Source organism: Aspergillus karnatakaensis (assembly GCF_047715665.1).
Source record: "Aspergillus karnatakaensis strain CBS 102800 unplaced genomic scaffold BJY04scaffold_9, whole genome shotgun sequence".
Classification (NCBI taxonomy): Eukaryota; Fungi; Ascomycota; class Eurotiomycetes; order Eurotiales; family Aspergillaceae; genus Aspergillus; species Aspergillus karnatakaensis.
In genome coordinates, this window is record NW_027395721.1 from 521,909 (window position 1) to 542,019 (window position 20,111).

Below are 20,111 nucleotides of genomic sequence, written 5' to 3' on the forward strand. Positions count from 1 at the left end.
ACAACCTCCTCCATCAACTCCCCGAACAGCACTAGCATACTATTTAACGTGCCCGCTGAGGGGGTCCAGACCTGGCCTTTGCGCCCTCCTGCATTGCCTTCAGATGCTCCCAGTTGTAGGTGTCTTCACCCAAGCTCCAGGCCATGATTCCTCCCAGTTTCTTCGCGTCGACAATATCCTTGAACTTGCGCGCCATTAGAGCGGGTGTGTCCCACGTCCAGAATAGATGATGCTCCGCATCAAAGTAGTACTGTCCGCCCGACTGCTCATCCGTCTTGCCGTCCTTGAGTGCACGTCGCCACGATTCCTTCAGCGGCGCTCCCTTACATTCACCAAAATCGGAGTCACAGGCCTTTATGCAGTATTCAGCGGTCGTTCCACTATCCAAATTAGTCAACGGTATTTCACTTATATGCAGAGATTGAGAAGGAAGGCTTACCAGTTCCCGTACGTACTACAGCACGACCCCGTGGGGCACTTGGTACCAGCGGTCAGCCCACAGGTCTGGTCAGTTGAAACCTTCAAGTTCGTCGGCGCCGGCTCCATCCATGCAGGTTCAAAGATTACAGCTCCGGACTTTCCGTTGTCCTCTCCATTGGCAAGCTCCATTTCCACGGTCGGACACCCGATCGGCTGGCTTGCACAGTCTCCGTCTGATGCCGTGGTGAACCATTTGGCGTAGTACGCGAAGCCCAGGTTAAGCTTCTCCGGCGGAGCTCCAATCTCCAAGTACGCGTTGATGGTGTCGAGGGAGTCCACAACACCGCTGTGGTGCTTTGTCACGTTGTTTCGCCGATTCATCAAGTCATAAGACATGACATTGACAAAGTCGACAGACTCCCAGATTGCAGGACCCTTCTCCTTTGTGTATGCGATCATGTCCCCTCTCTTACCAGGGGTAGCGATCGAGAGGATCATGTCCTTTCCAATAGCCTTGCGGATCGCCTTGAGGAATAAAGGAAACGTCTCGATCTCAGACACCTTCTGGTCGTTGGGGGTCTGCTTGTAATCCTGACCGTTACCACCGGGATACTCCCAATCAATGTCCACTCCATCGAAGCCTGAGCTCTTCAGCATCGCCGCCACATTCTTCGCGTACCGCTCTCTCGTGGCCTCATCTTTTGCACCCTTCGAGAATCCCTCAGTGTCACCCCACCCACCGATAGCAATCATAAGCTTTGTGTCGGCAGAGAAGCGGTTGCGCATGGTCGAGACCGGCTCGAAAGGGACAAACGGCTGGGGTGTCTCGGAGTTGAAGTCTGTAGATTTGGCAAAGGCCATAATCGCATGGGTGATTCCCTGAGTGGTCTCCTTGCCAGGGAGGTCGGTCTTGTGCCATCTAGAATGGGTCAGTTGAGCTGGATATGGTTTCGCGGGACCAGCGCGCTTACTCGTCAATATACATCGCGAAACGGAGACCCGCAACGCACTGGATGGCCGCCAGGGCCAGGGTAGCGTGCTTGAACAACATGGTATAGACAGTTACTGGTGATAGAGAAAAGAAGTTACAAAAATTTGAGGAATTTCCAAAGACCAGATATTTATACCTGTCCCAGGACTAAGGCGACTCAAAGAACTCCCACGACTGAAAGAGAGCGCGGGACCGACTGGGTGGTGGTGGTACGTAGTTTCAGCAACGAAAGAAGCGCCCAGGTGTTGAAACGCAAATAAGTAGGGTGAGTGACACAGAGACAGCCTAAGAGATTACAGGAATCCATGATGTTTTACCTTCATTGCCAATCTGTCATTTGGGAGAAGAGAGGTATGTGTAGGCATGGCAACATTCAAGAGCGCGACTTGTGGAGACCAGGCCGACGACAAACGGTGATGCCCCGTCAATTTGCAGCGTGCGAGTGTATGATGGGAGAGTAAACCTGAATTTTAAATCACCTAACACGATTCTGAAGCGAGTCCTTACGATCCAGCAAGTGGTCGTTCCTTGATCGAAGCTGTGTTGTGTGAAAGAAATGATGCCTAGATTGAAACCGGGCACAGCATAGTTACCAGGCTGTCCAAGACATTCCAATAGCACTCTTGGTATATTCTCGCCCACTGTAGTAATCAAAGACCCAAACAACCTTTGAGGCTTAAATAGCCCAGTCAAAGGATTCCTTCTGATGCTAGGCAGGGCAACGCTCCATTTGAGCTCTCAGGGTCGCTCGTTTACGGCGGGGGCGATTCCGCCTCAGAACCTACTGCTCGTCTAAAGCGAAAGGTAGAAGACACATGAAACAGACAACAATTATCAATAGCGTTAATGATAAGAAACGAAGGGTATCTCGGGGACAGCGCACTAGCTAGTCCCAATGCCGTCGTATGATCGGACGAGCAGGATCCCACGGCCCCGAAACCACATTCTTGTACTTTTGAAGACTGATCAGCCACCAACTACATCCGCCCATTGTAAATGCTGTCAGTACGCTTCCCAGGAAGGACCCAACAACTGCACCCGCCCATCCACCTCGTAACGTGATACCTACCGCTCCACCGGCGACCATGACGAGGGCGAAGGTTAGACATATGTGTCCCGTCCAAGATATATGGCGCAGCTGACGCCGGAAGATCGGAAAGAGGCCAAACACCTCAATAGAAAAAAGCATCAGGCTGAACACGTGAGTTGTTGATGGTAGACGAGACGCAAGTACTGTCGAGGCCATGACAGCTGCGTTGGTAGACAGGGATGCAGGAAATTTGGTGGCGCCTGCGCCCTCTCCACTCCCATAATCAAAAGAGAATATGTTCATTATCAAGAGCCAGCAGCTCATCGCCCAAATAGAATCACTAGCGGTAGATTTGGTAAGTGATTTCAGAATCGGACTCAGACCGAGCAAAGAGAAATATATGAGAAAGGCCGATTTCACCGTGGATAGCCGCTGCCGGTTTCGCGAAAGGAATGCTCGAGGTTGCCAATTTTGAGGATGCGAAGGCCCAGCAGTTCCATTTGCATATCCCGGAGGGGGTGAACCCGGATCGTGGGCGGTAAAGGAATCAAGGCTGAGCCCCGTACTTTGTCGTCTAAGGGGTGCCCCCGGCTCATTTGGCGCGATGCTCAGTCCAAGGCCAAGAACATGATTCTCCTTCTGTCCAGTCGCTCCCCGATGAGAGGGGTTGACAGAGCTCGTCATGGAACTAGCGCTTGACCCGTCATCGCCTTCACTCGCACGCTCGATAGCCCCCCCGTTCTCTGCGTGTTCTGTAAACGCCCACCAATCCCATAATATCCAACCGACAGCCGTTCCGACACTTCCCCAGCAAACAACCGAGACCGGGCTGACCCGACCTTGAACGATACCCACGAAGCAGCAGACGAAGATAGCCACTGAGCATACATGTTGTACGATGACAGTCGAGTCTGCCACCAAGGGCCAAAAATCGTAAGGTCGTACGCGGGGATTTCGCTGTAGGTGATCGAGAAACGTCTCGGTGTCGGTATAATTATCAGGGTCTAGTTTCCTAATTAGCCAACCCGGAGTGGTTTCATTGCCCGTCTACATGAGACATACACGTTTGCTTCACCCAGAGTAATTTCTTCCAGGCCCCTTTACGCCGCTTCCGCACACCGTTCCCTCGTAGTTTTCGGTTCTCCTTGCGAACAGCAGCTCCCGGGACTGCGGGCGGAGGTCGCAGGGCCGCAACAGAGGCAACGCTAGTCGCATTGCCGGTCAGCGAACGGATCGATTCATCATAGTTAGACGCATTGGGCCTATTGCGAAGGAGCGAAGAAGAAAAGTATGCATCTTCAGGGGCAAGGCGGGTTGGGTCTGGAAGAGCGCGGTGTTCCGGTGGAGGTTTGAGCCCACCTGTGCGATTTGGATGGGTTTCGACGGGGACTGGAGGGGGAACAGGCGGAGGTGAGTCAGGCAGAGGAGACATCGAGTCAGCCCGAACGTTATGCACGAAGCATGGCGATTGACGATTGACGGCCGTTCAGTGACCAAACGTCTAGACGGGCGGAAAGCCGCGCGGAGGATGGTCGGGAATCGGGATAAAGTCGTCGCTACTAAATCTGGCTTGGAACTTTGGTGATCTTTCCGCGTATGGTCTAGTGCCGAAAGGTACTTCCACACTCCACAGTGACCCGGCGCTCAGGCTTCAGCACTGAACACGTCCCCTGCCTTGATACATGTGATACATAGAACTACTAGAGGTGATAGAGCTTCTCAAAGGAATCAATAATAATGAGCTATGTTTATGCTTCAGCAACATTCAGAGAGGGAAGGAGTTAAGCGTAAAGGGATTAAGCGGCTCGCTACCTAACCCGGAATTTCAATAGGGTAGGTGAGTGCTGTCCACGAATATAGAAGCTGGAACGAAAAAAAACTTCGGTCATAGTGACCAGAGACGGTCTATGTATATATTGTAGGTCTCTCAGTGTAAGTATATAATACTAAAGTGTCTATTTCAGGAGCTAGCACAGCACTCACAAAAATATTAGTCCTGTATGTCTGTTGGTATGACCGGGTTGAACAAGCCTAGAGGCACCGGATAGAGACCCAAAAACGCAAGAGGAAAACATTAACCTTTATAGCCCATTGTATACAAAAACGCTCAAACATGAGGTAAGCTGTAGGATCTGACCCGCAGAAAAAGATACAGAATTTTGAAAGCAAAGGAAATGGCAAGACCAATTGCACAGCAATTTAACATGATCGGCGGGTATCAAACGCTCAAAAGTGTGATGGTATCGTCGACGGATGTGGCCTCATCTCCTGGGTAATGTTTTCAAAGCCCATTCGCGAGGGTGTGCTCATCAACACTATTTCGACGGCCCCAGTTGACAGGCTTGCGGCGTAAGAATGCTCCTACCGCGCCAATGTAGCCCTCATGACGAAGGAAATATGCTTGCTTCTCGCCTTTGGACCAAAATCTGATAGCGTATGATAGTGTGTTCATCGTTTGCCGATGCCCTCGAATAAATGAGCCACCGAAGTAGATGTGTTTGACTTGATGCTTCTCGGACTGCAGATAAGCGATTTGACCAATGTTGTTACTTAGATAGTCAGTTAGCGACACTGACCAATGAGGCAAACATGTAAACACATACCTGATAGCGTAGAGAAGGCTGCGGCTCATGTCTTCATGCTTGAACATCGGATCTTCACTGCTATGGTCGCTTCCACTCGGTTGTGATTCGTCACCGTCTTCTTGCTGCTCGGCATTCTGCAGCCGGAAGACTTTTCCAAAAGTGCTAGCAATAGCCGTGCTCTTGAGCCCAATCTTGCCATAGTCCATGCCATAAATGTCACCGACCAGCATATCTACACCACTATTATCCCCTCGGTCCGCCATTGCGAGCATATCGTCAAAGGTTCGAGCACCAGTCAATAATGACATGATGCCCCAAAACGTTCCACCACCAAGATGAGTTCCGCCAACGCGCTGGAATTGTTTCGGACCCGATACCTTTATCATAGAGACTCCCGACCCTATGTTTACTAAAAGGTACGGGTAGACATCCGGTCGGGCCTCGGCAAACTGCATCGGCTCCGTCTCGCTGTACGTGAAAATCTCGTTGGGTATCTCGGTAATGAAAAAGTCAAGACCTAGAAAGACAGGTGATCAGCTTTCTGACGCTTCTTGTTGAGCTTTCCTCAGTGGTTAACTCTAGGCCAGCCATACCCGTAATAAGACACTCCATCTCATCCTCTCGCATAATATCGACGTTCAACGTCTCTTTTAGCTTGTCGTAGTACTTGTAGGCCCCCCCACCGGTAGCGACGACACACAGCTCCTCCTTGGAGCCCCCATTGAGGCCATGGTGTTCTTCCTTGAGTTGCTTGATGAATTCCAAACAGAGGTCTATCCGACGGGTCTCGAAGTTGATGAAGTTCAGCCGCCCGCCATTGTCGGGTGAGTCGAGCTCGCGCGTAAAGTAAATGAGTTTTGCAAGGGATCCGCCGATCTACGGAAGAATAGGGTGGTTGTTAGTTACACAGTTGTGCTTCGCGACGGTCGGCGAAAGTGCGATTGCGGGGATAGGACAGGGTGCGGGGGAGGCACGGAAGCAAGAAAAAATTCATGGAACTCACGTCAACGGCAACATGGCTCACCACGCCAGTGTGGTGAGGTAGACGGATATCCTGACCCTCGTAATGGACACCTTCAGCCCTGACGGGGCTTTTGGAACGAGGGTCATCGTCGACAATGAAGGCACCCTTCACGTTGATCTTGACGGATCCAGGGTTCGTGATGGCCTGCTCAAGGCGAGGCGTGCGGGCGGGGGTAGGATCCGTCGCGGACATGGTCGTAAGGTAAAGGTCGTGGAGGAGAATGGTAGCAGAGTAACAGGAAAATTCGCATACAGTCGGCAGTAGAAAGGAGATTATAGAAGAGGAAGCATATCGATATCGGCGGTATGGAGATTTCCGTGATGGTCCGTACGGCGTATATCTCCTTCTGCCCGGGAGTGTTGAGAGCTTGGGTGGAACCGAACTCTAAGCAGGCCGAGGATATCCTGCCGTCTGATCAGCGTTCGGCTTTCATCCCCATCTTTTAGATTTCTGTGACATTAATTCGAATGACAGCTCTCTGCTACCGGTAGATAGCTGATCTCGGAGAGGGCTCAGAAACTACCTACATCAAAGGAACAACAATGACGTCTGCCAATCTATAGATAGGTACCTAACTAGTTAACCTATGTATCCTTGGTATCTACCTATAACTTATTAGCCCCATTTCCCCGGTTCTGTGATTAAGCACTAACTAGAGTCAAAGGTTCTTCCCTAGGCCTTTATGAACAGGGCACCTCATTGAGGAAATGCATATTGTGTAGTATGAAAGGGTCAGAATATCAACATCTCTACTACCTGGATTCATGTAGGCGGTTGCGTAATTTGTCTCTTTGAAATCCACGTACGTGCTAATCAATCGAGATCAAACGACACAACGACACGTCTTCTTACCACACTAAAACACCCCTAACAGCCTCAAATTTAGGTGCGGCATACTGGAACATCCGCACTTTATGCCTAGGTAGGAACTTGTAGCTAGGTTCTGGGCAAGCATGCTCCTAGCCCTGCATGGAATCATGCCGGTTGGCTAGCTAGTTGTGGCGTGTGAGCTTGATTGCCCAACTCCATGGATCCAACAAACGCAAGCACAAACATGAGAAAAGGTGAAGATTGCCTGAATACAATCAGGGTCATTCTTCTAGGCGTCTGTCTCTCATTCTGGAGCAGCTTAGAACTATTTAGGCTGGTGATCTGAGGTAAATTTCATTTCGAGTCCGCAGCATCATCCTCAAGGGAGTGTGTCCATGTACAAATCAGATTTAAGACTGATGGAAATCATCAAAGGGTTTGAAGTTGTTCACATAGTCCCCAGTGTTCCCTCAGTCTCTCCTATGCCAACTGACCTGGGTTTAGATTGCTTTGTTCATTGATCAGATGGCATGTTTGCAAACCCAACGAATTCTGCTCAACACCTGAGACCTGGTGCAAATTTCCGTTTCGACTCTGAGCTGGAGTTGTGTTTACCTTTCCCTCTTTGCTCTTCTCTTCCCTTCTCTTCCTTCTCTTCTATCACCTCTTCCCCCTCTTTTCCGTTCTCTCTCTCCATCCCTTTCCCACCTTCCTTCCTATCGTTTTTCTTATTTTCGATCTCCAAAGTCTCTACTGCGTACTCAAGCCTTCACGCAGGTAAGCTTCCACCATCCATCCTCGTACTTCCCCTGGCTTCAAACACTGACTTCTATCTCATCGGTCAAGGTTCACTAGCTTCGTCACCATGGCTGAAGGTAGTAACACCTTCGATGGAACGTCCATGAGGGATGCCCTTGCAGACGTTACCAACACCCAGACCGAGGCTTCTGCCATTGCCCGTGAGAAGGGATGGGTGGCTCCTGAGGGATACGACTATGAGAAGTACACTGCTGCCCCCCCTGGCGAGAAGACTGGAGAGGATCTTCAGGAGGATGAATCTCTTCCCCAGTGGGCTGCAAATGCTGCCAAGTACGAGTGGAAGGACGAATACGGTGATGTTGGTCCTGAGAATCCCCAGCTCGAGGAACAGCTTTTCCGTAGTGAGTTCATCAACCGTACGGGGCTGAAGATCGGAAAGTGAGTACTCTTCCTGACCCGATGTGTCTCTCCTTACACTGGCCCATTGTAGCTTGCGAAACATCCAAGTTACAAACGAAAGTCGTGAGCGACCAAGCCCCATCAGGGATGTAAGTATCCAGTCATCCCTCCCACTCTCTATTTGCTTTTGGTACTAACACTTCATCAGTTCGATGATGCAGGCCTGCACCCCATCATTAGGAACAACGTCCGTCTCTGCGGTTATGAGTATCCTACGCCTATTCAGGCATATGCTATCCCTGCTGTGCTTACCGGCCACGATCTTATCGCCATTGCTCAGACTGGTTGGTCCTTGATGAGCTTTGCATACACTCATTGAACTTACTGACTCTGACTAGGATCCGGCAAGACAGCTGCCTTTTTGATTCCTGTCCTTTCTCAGTTGATGGGAAAAGCAAAGAAGCTGGCCGCTCCACGTCCCAATCTAGCTGCAGGGTTCGATCCTGTCACGGATTCGGTGCGTGCAGAGCCCTTGGTCCTCATCGTCGCGCCTACTCGAGAGCTTGCCACACAGATCTTTGATGAAGCTCGCCGCCTGTGCTACCGATCGATGCTGCGCCCTTGCGTAGTATATGGAGGTGCTCCCCTACGGGATCAAAGAGATGAGCTTCAGAAGGGATGTGACATCCTAATTGGATCCCCCGGTAGGCTCTTGGACTTTATGGACAAACCTCATATTCTCTCCCTGCGCCGTGTGAAGTATTTACTCCCCATCACTCGTACACTAGACTACACTGACCCTTCTATCAGGTATACCATCATCGACGAGGCTGACGAGATGTTACTTTCTGATTGGGAGTCGGACTTCAACAAGATCATGTCCGGAGGAGGTATTGCGTTTTCCTGATCTTTCAATCTTTGCCAATGCTAACAAACACAGACGTGAACGAGGATGCTGACCATCGTTACATGATGTTCTCTGCAACTTTCAACAAGGACTGCCGCGAGCTAGCTCGCAAGTTTCTTTCTGACGATCACGTTCGTGTCCGCATTGGTCGCCCTGGAAGCACCCACGCCAACGTAAAACAGAATGTATGGACTTGTTGATGTATATGTACAATCAGCTGCTGATAATTGTGCTTTATTTAGATCATTTACTCCGACCCTCACATGAAGAAGCAGTGTCTCTATGATCTGCTTCTCGCTATGCCTCCGTCGAGGACTTTGATCTTCGTCAACTCAAAGAACCAGGCCGACTTGCTTGATGATTACCTCTACAACCTGGGTCTTCCGAGCACCTCTATTCATGCTGATCGCACCCAGCGTGAGCGTGAGGACGCCCTGTATGTTGAACTCTGCCTATCACTACAACTCCTACTAACACAATGTAGACGTGCTTTTCGCACAGCGAAATGTCCTATTCTGGTTGCCACTGGTATTTCTGCTCGTGGTCTCGACATAAAAAATGTTATGCATGTTATCAACTTCGACCTTCCGAGTGCCACGTACGGCGGTGTCACCGAGTACATCCATCGTATCGGTTAGTCTCTTCTCGTCCCCGTAGTGTCACAGTCGAGTCATGTCGAACCCATCTAACCTTTCCCAGGGCGCACTGCTCGTATTGGTAATGAGGGTCTGGCCACCTCCTTCTTCAATGACAAGGATTCAGATATTGCTCCTGAACTTGTTAAGATCTTGATCGAAAGCAAGCAGGAGATCCCCGACTTCTTGGAGCAGTACAAGCCGGCGGGCGATGTTGCAGATTTCCGCGACGATGAGACTGATGATGAAAATGAGAAAGAAGATGGAGATAGCAAGGAAGGCGCTTGGGGTGGCGTTCAGGTGGGCGCTACCGAGGAATCGGCCCCTGCTGAGTCCTCTGGCTGGGAGTAGGGGGTATTCGATCGTCTCGCCTTGTTCGTTCTTTTGTTTCCCGTCTATTTTCCCACTCGTCGTCCTATGGAGTTGAGAGTCGAGGGTCCTCAGAGCACATCATCAAACTGTCTGTAGGGGTGTATTTCGCTCGAGATCTGTGATCTAGGTGGTTTTATTAATGGCTAGCTCGTCGACATTGAACTCTGTCTCTGTATCCAATCTGGCAATCAAGCCCGTCTTCATTATCCTTCCTTCTTTTGAGCGTAGCTTCTCCGCAAGAGCTGAAGAGCCCTAGCACACCTGCGGGCGCAGGGTTGCTCCTTCCTAATTTGGGTAGCAGGATAGTCAACGTACACCACCACCGCCAGCCGAAGAGAGCCACACTCCTTTTCTATTCCAGGCCGCAATCTTACCACACGCTATTTCTAGCTCAATCTTCAATCCATCCTGCTCTTATCTAAGGACGCGGCTATGAGACTTACGGGTTCCCTCAACCACGTTATGCTGGCCTGGGCAGGCTTCGGCATAACACTGAGCCCACTCATTTTCACCACTGCTGTCCAGCTCCTTCCACCTCCCCCGATCCCCTCCAACTTCACTGCTACGTTCATCCATAACCCCATCGCGCCTGTGCATCCGCTCAGAGTCAGGACTCCCTTGGTAATCGACACCTTCGGCGACCCAGAACGAAATGATCTTGGGTTCTGGCACGGTCCTAGCACGTACCTATCGAGCGAGCCCGGCAATGGCTATGTGCGTCTCTACCCTTCAGATCCAGATCAAAACTACCACACCGAGCTTGGGCCTGCAACATGCTTTGACATGCGTCCATACCAGCATATGTACCTTCACATAGTCTTCTCCGGCTCCACGAAGTTCAGCGTTTCGCTGAGCCAACACAATGAAAAGTGCGACTCTCGCCGCAGCCCTTTTTTGGAGACATGGGATAGCGTTGAAGCCGAGCGATACGCACGAGAGAACGACATATACGTACCTATGGAACATTTTGAGATTGATCAGTCCCGAGCGGTGTCTGTTTCCTTTCACGGGTTCTTCTCCCCGGAAGCGTTGACCCTTCATAGGGTGGAGATCGTTTCAGAGGTCCCTCGGGGTTTCTATGTGCCTCCTAAGCTTGAAACCGGGAAGTTGTTCCTTCATTGTACGAAGCCGAACTCCTTTGCGTTTGGTATCGATGATGGACTGCCACATCTAGTGGAGGATGTCATGAAAATCCTCGAAGAAGAGGAAATCCTGGTCACCTTCTTTGTGGTAGGCGCTGGACTTCGAGACAAAGAGGCCAACTTTTCGCAGGTGTACAAAGAGATGTTGCGGCGAGGCCATCAGATAGCCCTACATTCGGATACGCATCAGCAGTGAGTGGCCCGTTGGTAATTTCATCCTATCCAGCGGCAATGCTGACAATTCAAAGGATAGAAGGCCTTGACACAATCAAGGCTATTGATGAGGAAATCGTACACAATATCGAGACCTTTCAAAGAATGCTTGGGATTGAATGTTTGTAATGGTTTTATTATCATGATTGCTAGCTAACTTTTGACAAGCTCGCTACTTCCGCCCACCTTACGGCACCGTCGGGGCGAGAACTCGGCAGCGAGTGGCAACGTATATAAACGACTCTCGAATCATCAACTGGAGCGTCGATGTCGAGGACTGGCTGTGGGCAGGAAGCAAAACACCCGAGCGACAACGTGATGCATTCTTCCGAGACGTCGGTCGAGGCGGAAACCTGGTCGTCATGCATTATCTGAGTCCAACGACCGTTCAATATTTCCAAGAATTCATCCGATTTGTTAAGAGTATCAACATCGATATCATGCGGGTGGATCAGTGTTTGGAAGACCCGGACAGTCCTCCTTTCGATCCTTACCGGTACCGCCAGCCGGGGCGAGGGCGCTACAGGGTGGAGTCTCATAGGAACCATGGCTCAGGAGTCGGCAGGACAGGGTGATTATACTCGATCCAGAGCGAGACACGTCAATGATTGACCTGTTTTTGAGTGCTTGGCATGAACTACTCCAACATGATAAACTACAAACTAAGTCAGGGTCCGGAGTGTTACGACTAATCCTTAAACTCGACATTGGTTAGATCTGATATCTCTAAAAGTACAAAAAAACGATGCTTTTGGAGTGTCCAAATTGTTTCGTCCCGCGAAAAGAAGAATAGAAAAGAATCAGATCATATTCCAAAGTCCGGTCGTGTACATTTGGGTGTTTGATTCACCATGTTCTCTATCTTGGTAATAACCCATCCGGACCGAGCTTCCGAGTTACTAGAGCCAAGCCGGGGGGTAGCACCTGTGTAGCATTTCCCCCCTCGCATGGCAAACTGCACGCATCCAGCGTTTTCCTCGCAATGAGACTGGCATTCATGGAATGTTGTAATAGATGGTTGTTCCTGGTCGGAGAGGTTGTCCCAACCATCGCGGAGCTTACTGAGCTCCGGGAAGATGAGCTCTTGAAAAACGTTACTGTGGAGCAGCACAGGGTTCAAAGACTGCACGGTGAAAGAAAATGTCATGTCAGCCACTGCATCACAGTCAAGCATAGAGGAAGAGTAAAAATACCTTTGCAAGCCTCCGCTGCTCGAAGTCATACAAGAACCGGACATCACTCTTGGAGAGATGGTGGAATGCCACGGCCGGGAAGCACCACGGCCGTCGGTAGAAGGTGGTCGTGAACTCGTCTAGTTCACCGATATTTGAGTTTTGGAGAATTGGCCAGGAAAATGTTAGTTTGACGCCGACGTTGGATAAAACCTTGCCTAGAACGCAGTCTCCGGCCCAATGGGCGTCTGTGTACTCGTGCAGCTCGTCGGCACGATCGGTATATTCGTCTGCAACAAGCTTCATCGCCGGGTTCGAGATCACGAAGCCCGATCCGCCGTGTGCGAAAATCACGTCTGCAATCTGGGTCTCTGTGCCGATATAGTGCGGTTTCGAGGCGTCGAAATGCGATAGCCATGCGAGGAGCGTCGGCCACGAATAATAAGTGTCTGCCTCCATGAAGACGAACCATTTGGCGTCAGGCTTGTGCTTGTAGGCCTCCCGCACCATCGGGAGGAACTTCCATTTATCCAGCTTCCATCCGGGGTTGTTGGGTTTTCCAATGGCGGAGTTTGCTTCGTCGGCGAAATCTTGGTTTTCGAGGCCCTCGCGGCCGCGTTTCTGGAGGCGGTTGTAGATCTGGAAATCTGGGACTTGCTCTTTCACGGCGGGGTCGACGTTGCGAAAGGCATCGTATATCCGCACGCCGCTGATTTCCTCCTCGAAGTCTGAGTATATGACGTAGTTTGGGATGCAGCGAAGGGTGGTCTGGAAGTGGATGGGGACTTTATCGAGGGCCTCTGTGACGCCCGTTTTCATGACGACCAGTATGTCCTCGACCCCCGGGAGGGGCGGGCATTTGGGTTCCGACTTGGAGCTGTAGTATGCATGGTAAGAGGAGTAAGGGACGGTCCCGAGTGTGAAGTGGTAGACGAGGAAGACGACGAGGAGCGTTGCGACCACAGCAATGCGACGGCGAATCCCACGATGGGAGCTCATTCTGCCTAGCAGCGAGACTGTTGCAAGACTATATTGTGCGTAGACCGATCGAGCTTCCAGAAAGGTCACGCATCTTTGTTCTCCTCCTCTTTGTGCTCTGTTCGTTTTCCAGCCTTTGCCGCCGGCGTGGGGTGGGGGACTTAAAAACGAAGCGCTCGGATGGGAGGAGGGAGGGATGTATCGGTTAAAGGAGCGACGGAGCTTTGGCGATAGGAGGCAGATCACGGAACCGGGCGATCAGAGAGGATTTATCAAGAGTCGCGAGGATAGGATCGACGTGATTGTTTGGTCTTCAAAGGGAGAAGGTATGGAGGATCGGCCCACGCCTCATACCGTAGCGAGCGGGAGCTTGTCGGCAAAAGTATCCTTGGATCGATCGAGGAAGCTCTGGCGCAGATTGATGACGCGTTTGGGCGGTTTCACAAGCAATGGAACTGGACAAAGGCAAACGTCAGCGTCTTGGATACCGAGCCACAAGTGGAGAAGAAGAGCAGCTCAGTCTCGAGTCTGGACTGCTCAAGATTTGGGCTTACCTAGGAAAATCCTAGCATGGTTCCTGGAATCCCGGGAATGTCGATCGTCAGGGGAGCTTCCGGCCATTCCATCCCGAAATCCCTTTACCTTTCCTCAATCCCGATGTAATTTGAGTCGATCATCGATAGAAGATAGAAGATACTCCGTAGTTACTGTCCGGAATCGATGTGCGGCGTACGCACGAAAAGGAGAGCGCCTAGTGTCTGGTGGGGAAGAAGACGGGATGGATTATTCTTAGCTCAACAATTGATCCAAGCATTGTTAGATAGGTGGTGGAGCACCCTTCGAACAGTGGAAGTTATCATTTATGATGCACTCACTAGAGCGTTTATTTAAAGGCATACGAAGTACGTATCACTTTATATAAATATATCCTGTCCAAAGCATGTGAGCCACCTCCCTAGTTCTAGTTAGTCGGTGTGAGAGGCCGCTTGTCTGACAACGCTCGGATATATATATCTGTCGAAGAGAACAGCATTATATGTAGTTACTCAGTAAGAAAAAGAATTGATGTAAAGATTTGATTGTGGGCAAAGACACTTAAGCACAGCTCAATCCGACTGCACATGTACTACTCGCATCTCCAACGGCCTCATCCTCCGGCTTGGTTTTGACAGTTAGTGATCAAACGTGCGAAGCAGCATCAAATATGGAGATTTGGGCCCAGGCTGGATGGGCTGTGACTGCAAGATTATCAACTGATCTTACCCCCTGGCCATCCGCCACTAAAATATACTCTGCCCCGATAGCAATCATATGCTGCAAGCGCACATTGCCATGATTGTTTTCCAGATACCATAAGACTTTCTGGCAAGCATGCAGGTCGATACAGTCTTGTGTGTACGCACTAAACCAAGAGTATGTACCCGCACTGCCAATGTGGATATTTTGGCTCTCCGTGAGAATCACTGCCCAGGCCTCGTCACAGCCGTCGAAGTCTCCACTACCACAATTGTATACTGGATCAGAACTGTAGATGCCCACTCGGTTATTGAACGGTGCTGGTGGCCTGGGGTTAGGTTGGTAATAAGGGGGCTCCGTCTGAATCATGGTAGTGAATATATTCCGAGCGCGATGGAAGTTGTATTGGTAGAACACGGCATGCTCTGAGGACGTGCCGTAAAGCCAAGTAGCGGAAGTACTTTCTACTAGCATGCCACGGGCGACGTATACACTCACTTGAGTCTGGAAGTTGGTAAGCAAAGGAACATGAATTTCGGTGAAGCACGAACCATATCATTGTAAGCGTCATCGAGGTTGGGGTCACTGAGGGCCGAAATATCGATATTAGTACTGAGTGCCTCGACGTACGAACTCAACAAATCGTAACTAGGTTGGAAATGTGCTTACTCTATCATGTGGTCTGCCACCCACAGCCACATATTTTCAAAATATCCCGAAGCTTGGGGAGTGAGGTGCAGCATCATACTCGCTGCCTGACAAGAGGGCGGATTCGTTCCCTGAGTCAAATCAGGGCATTCATTTGGCGTTAGGGAAGTGCCAGTAGCACCGCCAATGCGGGCGTGGACGTCTGTTGGGGATAGCAGGGGTAAGTATACGCCTGGAAAAGACAGAATTTCTCGTAGGATACCCACCCCATAATGCAGCATCACCGTGGTTTGCGGCTCTGACATTCCACTCCATCAACACCACTCCAGCAGTGCCACCTTTTGTGGTTAGAATCAAGTCCTGTAGCTCCACAGTTCCAACATCACCACTGTTGCCGATTCGAAGCATCACTCGCGGGTTGCTAATAACATAGATTTGAGCAGAAATTCTGACGACGCAGTTCTTCTTGCTTACCTTGCATCGGAGAAAGCGCTTCCAAACGCAGCAAACTGTGACCAGGCTTCACCATGGATTTTGGCATCCTTGGGAACGGTCACGGTTCCAGTCAAAATGTATGTGCCAGCATCCACGAAAATGATCTTATCTCCACTTCCGTATTCGTTGAATGCTTTTTGAATGGCAGCAGTGTCGTCGGTAACTCCGTCGCCTATAGTAGGTTAAATAAGAAACAGCGAATCGGAGATTATAACATGCCTCTGGCACCAAGAGATTTGAGTTGAACAAAGTCGCTGATAGACCTGTCTGCATACTGATTCTTCTTTCGCTCGTAATATGGAGGCTTATCAAGGCCGTCAACCGTAGCTCCCAACAATGACGCTTCCCGAGGGTACGGTATGGAGGACCCCGAGAACCATAGTCGTACACTGTTGCTGTAAGTTGGCCCGAGAACCCAATTATCGTAGTACCCAGCTCCCAGGTATGTTCTACTAGCGGTATCCACTATCGGTCCGTCAATCCTGGTGTTGTCAAGGATCAAACCCGTGGTACCGGAGCCGGGGGTGGCCGAAGCAGGAGCAAGAATAATGGCAGTGGTTACATCAGTGAATCTGGAGTCGATAAACGAGACAGAACCGATATTGCCTCCTCCGTCATAATTGATCAGACGAACACCAACATCAGCACCTTGAATATGGAGAGACTTCCACACCCAAGCCCAGTCCCAAATGATTTGAATAGCTGTGCTGCAGCCGATGAAGGTCATCCGGTGGGCGCTGAATTGCTGATTACCGCCATCTGCCAGTACGAATCAGCTGCTGAAGTACTAAGGAGAGTATAATGTTCAAGGCTGTGTCTCACAGAAGCCAAAATTACCCCCTCTAAATGTGATATCGGACATCATACCGCCACTGCCATTCTCAGAGACTGTGTGGACGTCAATGGCCAGCTCATTGATCTATCAAGAATGCAGACCTACATATTCCTTGCTGTGTGGTGCCTGTTCGGGCGATCAACTCGACTTCCTGTAGGCTAGTGGCTTGCGCTATCTGGTAATGAATGGCACAAACATAAGCGTTTGGGTCCGTAGAGGTGATGTCGATTCGAATATTGCGGATCTGACTATAGAATCGTGCGGTGTTGACATAGTACTGGGCATCTCCGCCATCAGGTCCAGTACCGCCAACGTACTCGTTAGTGGACAGCACGCCCAGACCGACAAAACTTCCCGCGGCCTTGATGGTTGGCCAACTGTTTGCCTGTGTCGGTTAGTGATAAGATATCTGGCGTTGGAGGGCAGACTTGCATCGCCTATGATTTGGGTGGCGAACAACACCTTGATAGTGCTAGAGACCAGGTAAGTTCCTGGGGAAAATAGACGATGGCGTTCTTGCGGGTAGATCCATTGCATTTTTCGCCGCATCGATTGCCGTCGTTGATTGCGGCTTGAATGGCAGCAGTCGAATCCAGGGCACCCGTTGGATCAGCATGGTAGTCGTTGACCACATTGCGGAAGACTTTGTAATTTGGATCATTCCCCCACGGCACCGTTCCCTGACGCCTGATATCTTTCATCCAGAAGGTCCCGTCCGCCCGCTTGACCAGCGAAGAGCTCCCGTTGGCCAGGCTGGCGGCCATGTCGGCCTCCGCCACCAGAGCCGCAGCATGTGCGATCTCCTCCGTTATATGAAGCAGAGGAGGCGGACTATTTTCGTCTGCAATATTGGCCCTCCGTCTCAACTTGCTCGTGGCGCGAATCGGATTATCTAGACGGGCTTTGTTGAGCCTAGCCATTGAGGCGATGGCAATTTTGACAATTTCTCGGGCTTCATCAAGATTTGCTCCTCTGGCATCAATTGAGCTTATCTGCTCATGAGAGAGTACAGAATATAACTCGGGCTCTCGGGGGGTAACGGGGCTGTCGACACCGATGACTCTGGCTAGTGCTGGAAGCACAATGCAGACCCAGAAAGTAATGGAGAATTGACATTTCATAATGCTAATCCTGTGACACGATCAATGACTGGAACTGGTGGAAAGAGGGCGGTCGATCTCTAGGCATGGTCTTCTATTATGTGTTAAGCTGATGGCCTGAAGCAACGTCGCACGCTGTAGACACTTCAATATCTGCTGTGCCATAAAGTCAAACAGGTCGGATTGTTACATTGGAGATGCAGCTCAACTCATTAGACCTGCAGGAGCATGGATGAGTAGAGAGTCAGCTAATCATGAATGTAACACTCATTAGATTCTCAGGTTCTACAGATGCCGTCACACGCCGACCTGCATTCACACCCCCCCTTCCCCTCTTCCTGTGATCATGAGATAACAAACTCTCAAACTCTCAACCAACTCATCCCAACACCAGGCAAATGCTTTAATAAGCATAGAGATTGATCACTCCTGGATCAGCTGCCCGCAGCTTCTTGTTCTCTCTCATGAGGATGAATCTCATGACCCATGCCAATATCACTACCCCCGCAGAAAACCCAATGCTGGCATACATTGCCGGGGCGAATCTGGGTGCATCACTATCGGGCCAGAGATATGGGGTGTACACACTCGCAAGGTTGCCTAGGGTGTTGGTAATAGCAATCGCCACAGCCTTCTTCTCATCGGTTTGCCCTACCGTTGCCGCCACCCACGCAATGTTAATATTGTTCACCCCATAGGTCGCCCCGACGAAGAGAATCATCGCGAAGTAACGCGCCCCGACGTTGAGAGTTCCACATGCGACAGCGAACCCAACGATCGCAAGTAACTTGGATACCGTGACGTGCCAAGTTCGCTCGTTAAAATAACCGGAAGAATATGAGACGGCGATGGAGGTAAAGGTCGCGATAAGGTATGGTGGGCATGTGAGGACGAGTGTTATGGTCGAGTTAAAGCCAAGGGTCTCAACAACCGTGGGCATGAAATTTTTGAAGCCATTGGCGGAGAGATGGAGATTGCACATCAGAGCAAAAATCCAAGTACGGTAGTCAGAGGCCGCTTCTCGAAGCCCGGTCCAGACGCTGGTTCCTTCTGCCTTTTGAGTTGTATCGCGGGCAATTCGGTCATGAGCAAGCTGCCGCTCCTCCGGAGTGAGCCACAAGGTTTGCTTTGGGGAGTTTGGGAGCAGGAAAAATGCAACAACCGCTACTGCCACCGTCACAACGCCCTGGATTAGGAACAGCCACTGCCAGCCAGCCATACCATGCTTCTTATCGAGGGTCGCGAATACGGCAGCAGAGATGAGCCCTGAGAAGGAGCTTGCGAGCATATTCCCCGTGTATAGAACGGCCATGCGCGTGGTTGCCTCTTTGCGGTTATAGAAAAGAGAGATCATGAACAAAGCACCGGGATAGAACGGAGCCTCAACCACACCCAGCAGAAGCCGACAGGCGAGCATTCCATGATAATCCTTGACCAGACATGTCAGGGTAGACACGATTGCCCAGGCCATCATGAAGCCGGCCATATACCATGCAGGCTTGACACGATTGAGTAGCATGTTGGAGGGCACTTGCCCCAGAAGGTACCTTATGACAGAGTTTGATCAGAAATGCATTGTGCGCCAGCTGGTGATCTCAGTCTTACCCAACGAACAGAATGCTGACACAAGTATTGTACTGTGTTCCCTTCAAGTTCAAATCCTCGACAAGGCTGTTGAGTTTGCCATTGACAAGGGCGTTGCGGTCCAAGAAGTTGAGAAAGTACATTGCCCAGAGTGTTGGCTTAGAAGCCTGTCAGCTAACGTAAATACAGGAAACCAGGATAAGTGGCCCAAACCATCATGTAGCAATCAATCTTCCTGACGAGAGCAATCTCCTTCGGGTCAGTCTTGACAGCTGAGCCAAACTTGTCGTACTGCCGGACCTCTCCACTCTTCTCAACATCGCCAACATGCTCAGCATACGAAGCCTCTTTCTCACTGACTCCGTGGCGAGATAAGTCGGCCATAGTGGGTGTTATCGTCCTTCGAGATTTTGAGGATATGATCAAGTTTGATTAAAACCCAATGAAACACACACTGCCGAAGGATAATTTCTTGTCCAAAGTGAGGGTCCTGGTGGGCCCTGATATACTCCTCGAAGCTTCGACACTCCACCCTCCCCGCTTGAGCTGATCTGGGGTAGTTGACAGCATGGTCGAAAGCTGTCACTTCCGAGAAAGCCAAGACCTTTCGGATACGCAGCATTCCATTCGGCAGAAGCCTCTGACACTTAGCTTAGAGGCCAAGTTCAAGGCCTGAGATAGCTCAAGACACCCCGCAGCTCCCTCAAAAGGGTATGGACGCACAAAGGAAAAATGAAGCCTAGGCCGAACAAATAGGAGGCGCCAGTGGAGCTGGG

The 20,111-nt window shown here is 50.6% G+C and overlaps 8 protein-coding genes across 8 annotated transcripts; 2 read left to right on the top strand and 6 right to left on the bottom strand.

Moving 5' to 3' along the window:
* Nucleotides 1-6: 6 nt before the first annotated feature.
* BJY04DRAFT_181986 (glycoside hydrolase superfamily) lies at nucleotides 7-1,360 on the bottom strand. The gene is made up of 2 exons (XM_073710273.1): nucleotides 440-1,360; nucleotides 7-380 (listed from the first exon to the last, which is right to left on the bottom strand). Exons 1-2 carry the CDS (start codon nucleotides 1,279-1,281, stop codon nucleotides 44-46), a joined length of 1,179 nt encoding a protein of 392 aa, XP_073574579.1. The 5' UTR covers nucleotides 1,282-1,360; the 3' UTR covers nucleotides 7-43.
* A 724-nt stretch (nucleotides 1,361-2,084) lies between these two features.
* On the bottom strand, nucleotides 2,085-3,976 carry pigc (phosphatidylinositol N-acetylglucosaminyltransferase). Its single transcript, XM_073709217.1, has 2 exons — nucleotides 3,504-3,976; nucleotides 2,085-3,445 (listed from the first exon to the last, which is right to left on the bottom strand). Exons 1-2 carry the CDS (start codon nucleotides 3,871-3,873, stop codon nucleotides 2,298-2,300), a joined length of 1,518 nt encoding a protein of 505 aa, XP_073574580.1. The 5' UTR covers nucleotides 3,874-3,976; the 3' UTR covers nucleotides 2,085-2,297.
* Nucleotides 3,977-4,367: 391 nt separating this feature from the next.
* BJY04DRAFT_181992 (pantothenate kinase) lies at nucleotides 4,368-6,537 on the bottom strand. Its single transcript, XM_073710274.1, has 4 exons — nucleotides 6,030-6,537; nucleotides 5,620-5,902; nucleotides 5,045-5,543; nucleotides 4,368-4,990 (listed from the first exon to the last, which is right to left on the bottom strand). The coding sequence occupies exons 1-4, from the start codon at nucleotides 6,240-6,242 to the stop codon at nucleotides 4,723-4,725; spliced, it is 1,263 nt and encodes a 420-aa protein (XP_073574581.1). The 5' UTR covers nucleotides 6,243-6,537; the 3' UTR covers nucleotides 4,368-4,722.
* Nucleotides 6,538-7,761: 1,224 nt separating this feature from the next.
* On the top strand, nucleotides 7,762-9,911 carry BJY04DRAFT_205793 (DEAD/DEAH box helicase; the record flags this gene model as incomplete). The annotated part of the gene is made up of 9 exons (XM_073713635.1): nucleotides 7,762-8,057; nucleotides 8,110-8,167; nucleotides 8,227-8,362; nucleotides 8,417-8,777; nucleotides 8,829-8,908; nucleotides 8,959-9,110; nucleotides 9,168-9,361; nucleotides 9,410-9,558; nucleotides 9,625-9,911. The coding sequence occupies 9 exons, from the start codon at nucleotides 7,762-7,764 to the stop codon at nucleotides 9,909-9,911; spliced, it is 1,713 nt and encodes a 570-aa protein (XP_073574582.1).
* A 483-nt stretch (nucleotides 9,912-10,394) lies between these two features.
* Nucleotides 10,395-12,224, top strand: BJY04DRAFT_233041 (polysaccharide deacetylase family protein; the record flags this gene model as incomplete). Its single annotated transcript, XM_073719867.1, has 3 exons — nucleotides 10,395-11,266; nucleotides 11,323-11,408; nucleotides 11,456-12,224. The coding sequence occupies 3 exons, from the start codon at nucleotides 10,395-10,397 to the stop codon at nucleotides 11,860-11,862; spliced, it is 1,365 nt and encodes a 454-aa protein (XP_073574583.1). The 3' UTR covers nucleotides 11,863-12,224.
* BJY04DRAFT_181994 (glycosyltransferase family 31 protein) lies at nucleotides 11,568-14,085 on the bottom strand. Its single transcript, XM_073710275.1, has 3 exons — nucleotides 13,992-14,085; nucleotides 12,481-13,892; nucleotides 11,568-12,410 (listed from the first exon to the last, which is right to left on the bottom strand). The coding sequence occupies exons 2-3, from the start codon at nucleotides 13,456-13,458 to the stop codon at nucleotides 12,093-12,095; spliced, it is 1,296 nt and encodes a 431-aa protein (XP_073574584.1). The 5' UTR covers nucleotides 13,459-13,892; nucleotides 13,992-14,085; the 3' UTR covers nucleotides 11,568-12,092.
* Nucleotides 14,086-14,498: 413 nt separating this feature from the next.
* BJY04DRAFT_233045 (glycoside hydrolase family 55 protein) lies at nucleotides 14,499-17,789 on the bottom strand. Its single transcript, XM_073719868.1, has 8 exons — nucleotides 17,158-17,789; nucleotides 16,757-17,036; nucleotides 16,036-16,575; nucleotides 15,796-15,988; nucleotides 15,588-15,742; nucleotides 15,343-15,523; nucleotides 15,225-15,258; nucleotides 14,499-15,177 (listed from the first exon to the last, which is right to left on the bottom strand). The coding sequence occupies exons 1-8, from the start codon at nucleotides 17,770-17,772 to the stop codon at nucleotides 14,617-14,619; spliced, it is 2,559 nt and encodes an 852-aa protein (XP_073574585.1). The 5' UTR covers nucleotides 17,773-17,789; the 3' UTR covers nucleotides 14,499-14,616.
* Nucleotides 17,790-18,127: 338 nt separating this feature from the next.
* On the bottom strand, nucleotides 18,128-19,719 carry BJY04DRAFT_233047 (putative MFS transporter; the record flags this gene model as incomplete). Its single annotated transcript, XM_073719869.1, has 3 exons — nucleotides 18,128-19,298; nucleotides 19,357-19,493; nucleotides 19,549-19,719. 3 exons carry the CDS (start codon nucleotides 19,717-19,719, stop codon nucleotides 18,155-18,157), a joined length of 1,452 nt encoding a protein of 483 aa, XP_073574586.1. The 3' UTR covers nucleotides 18,128-18,154.
* Between the last annotated feature and the right edge of the window lie 392 nt (nucleotides 19,720-20,111).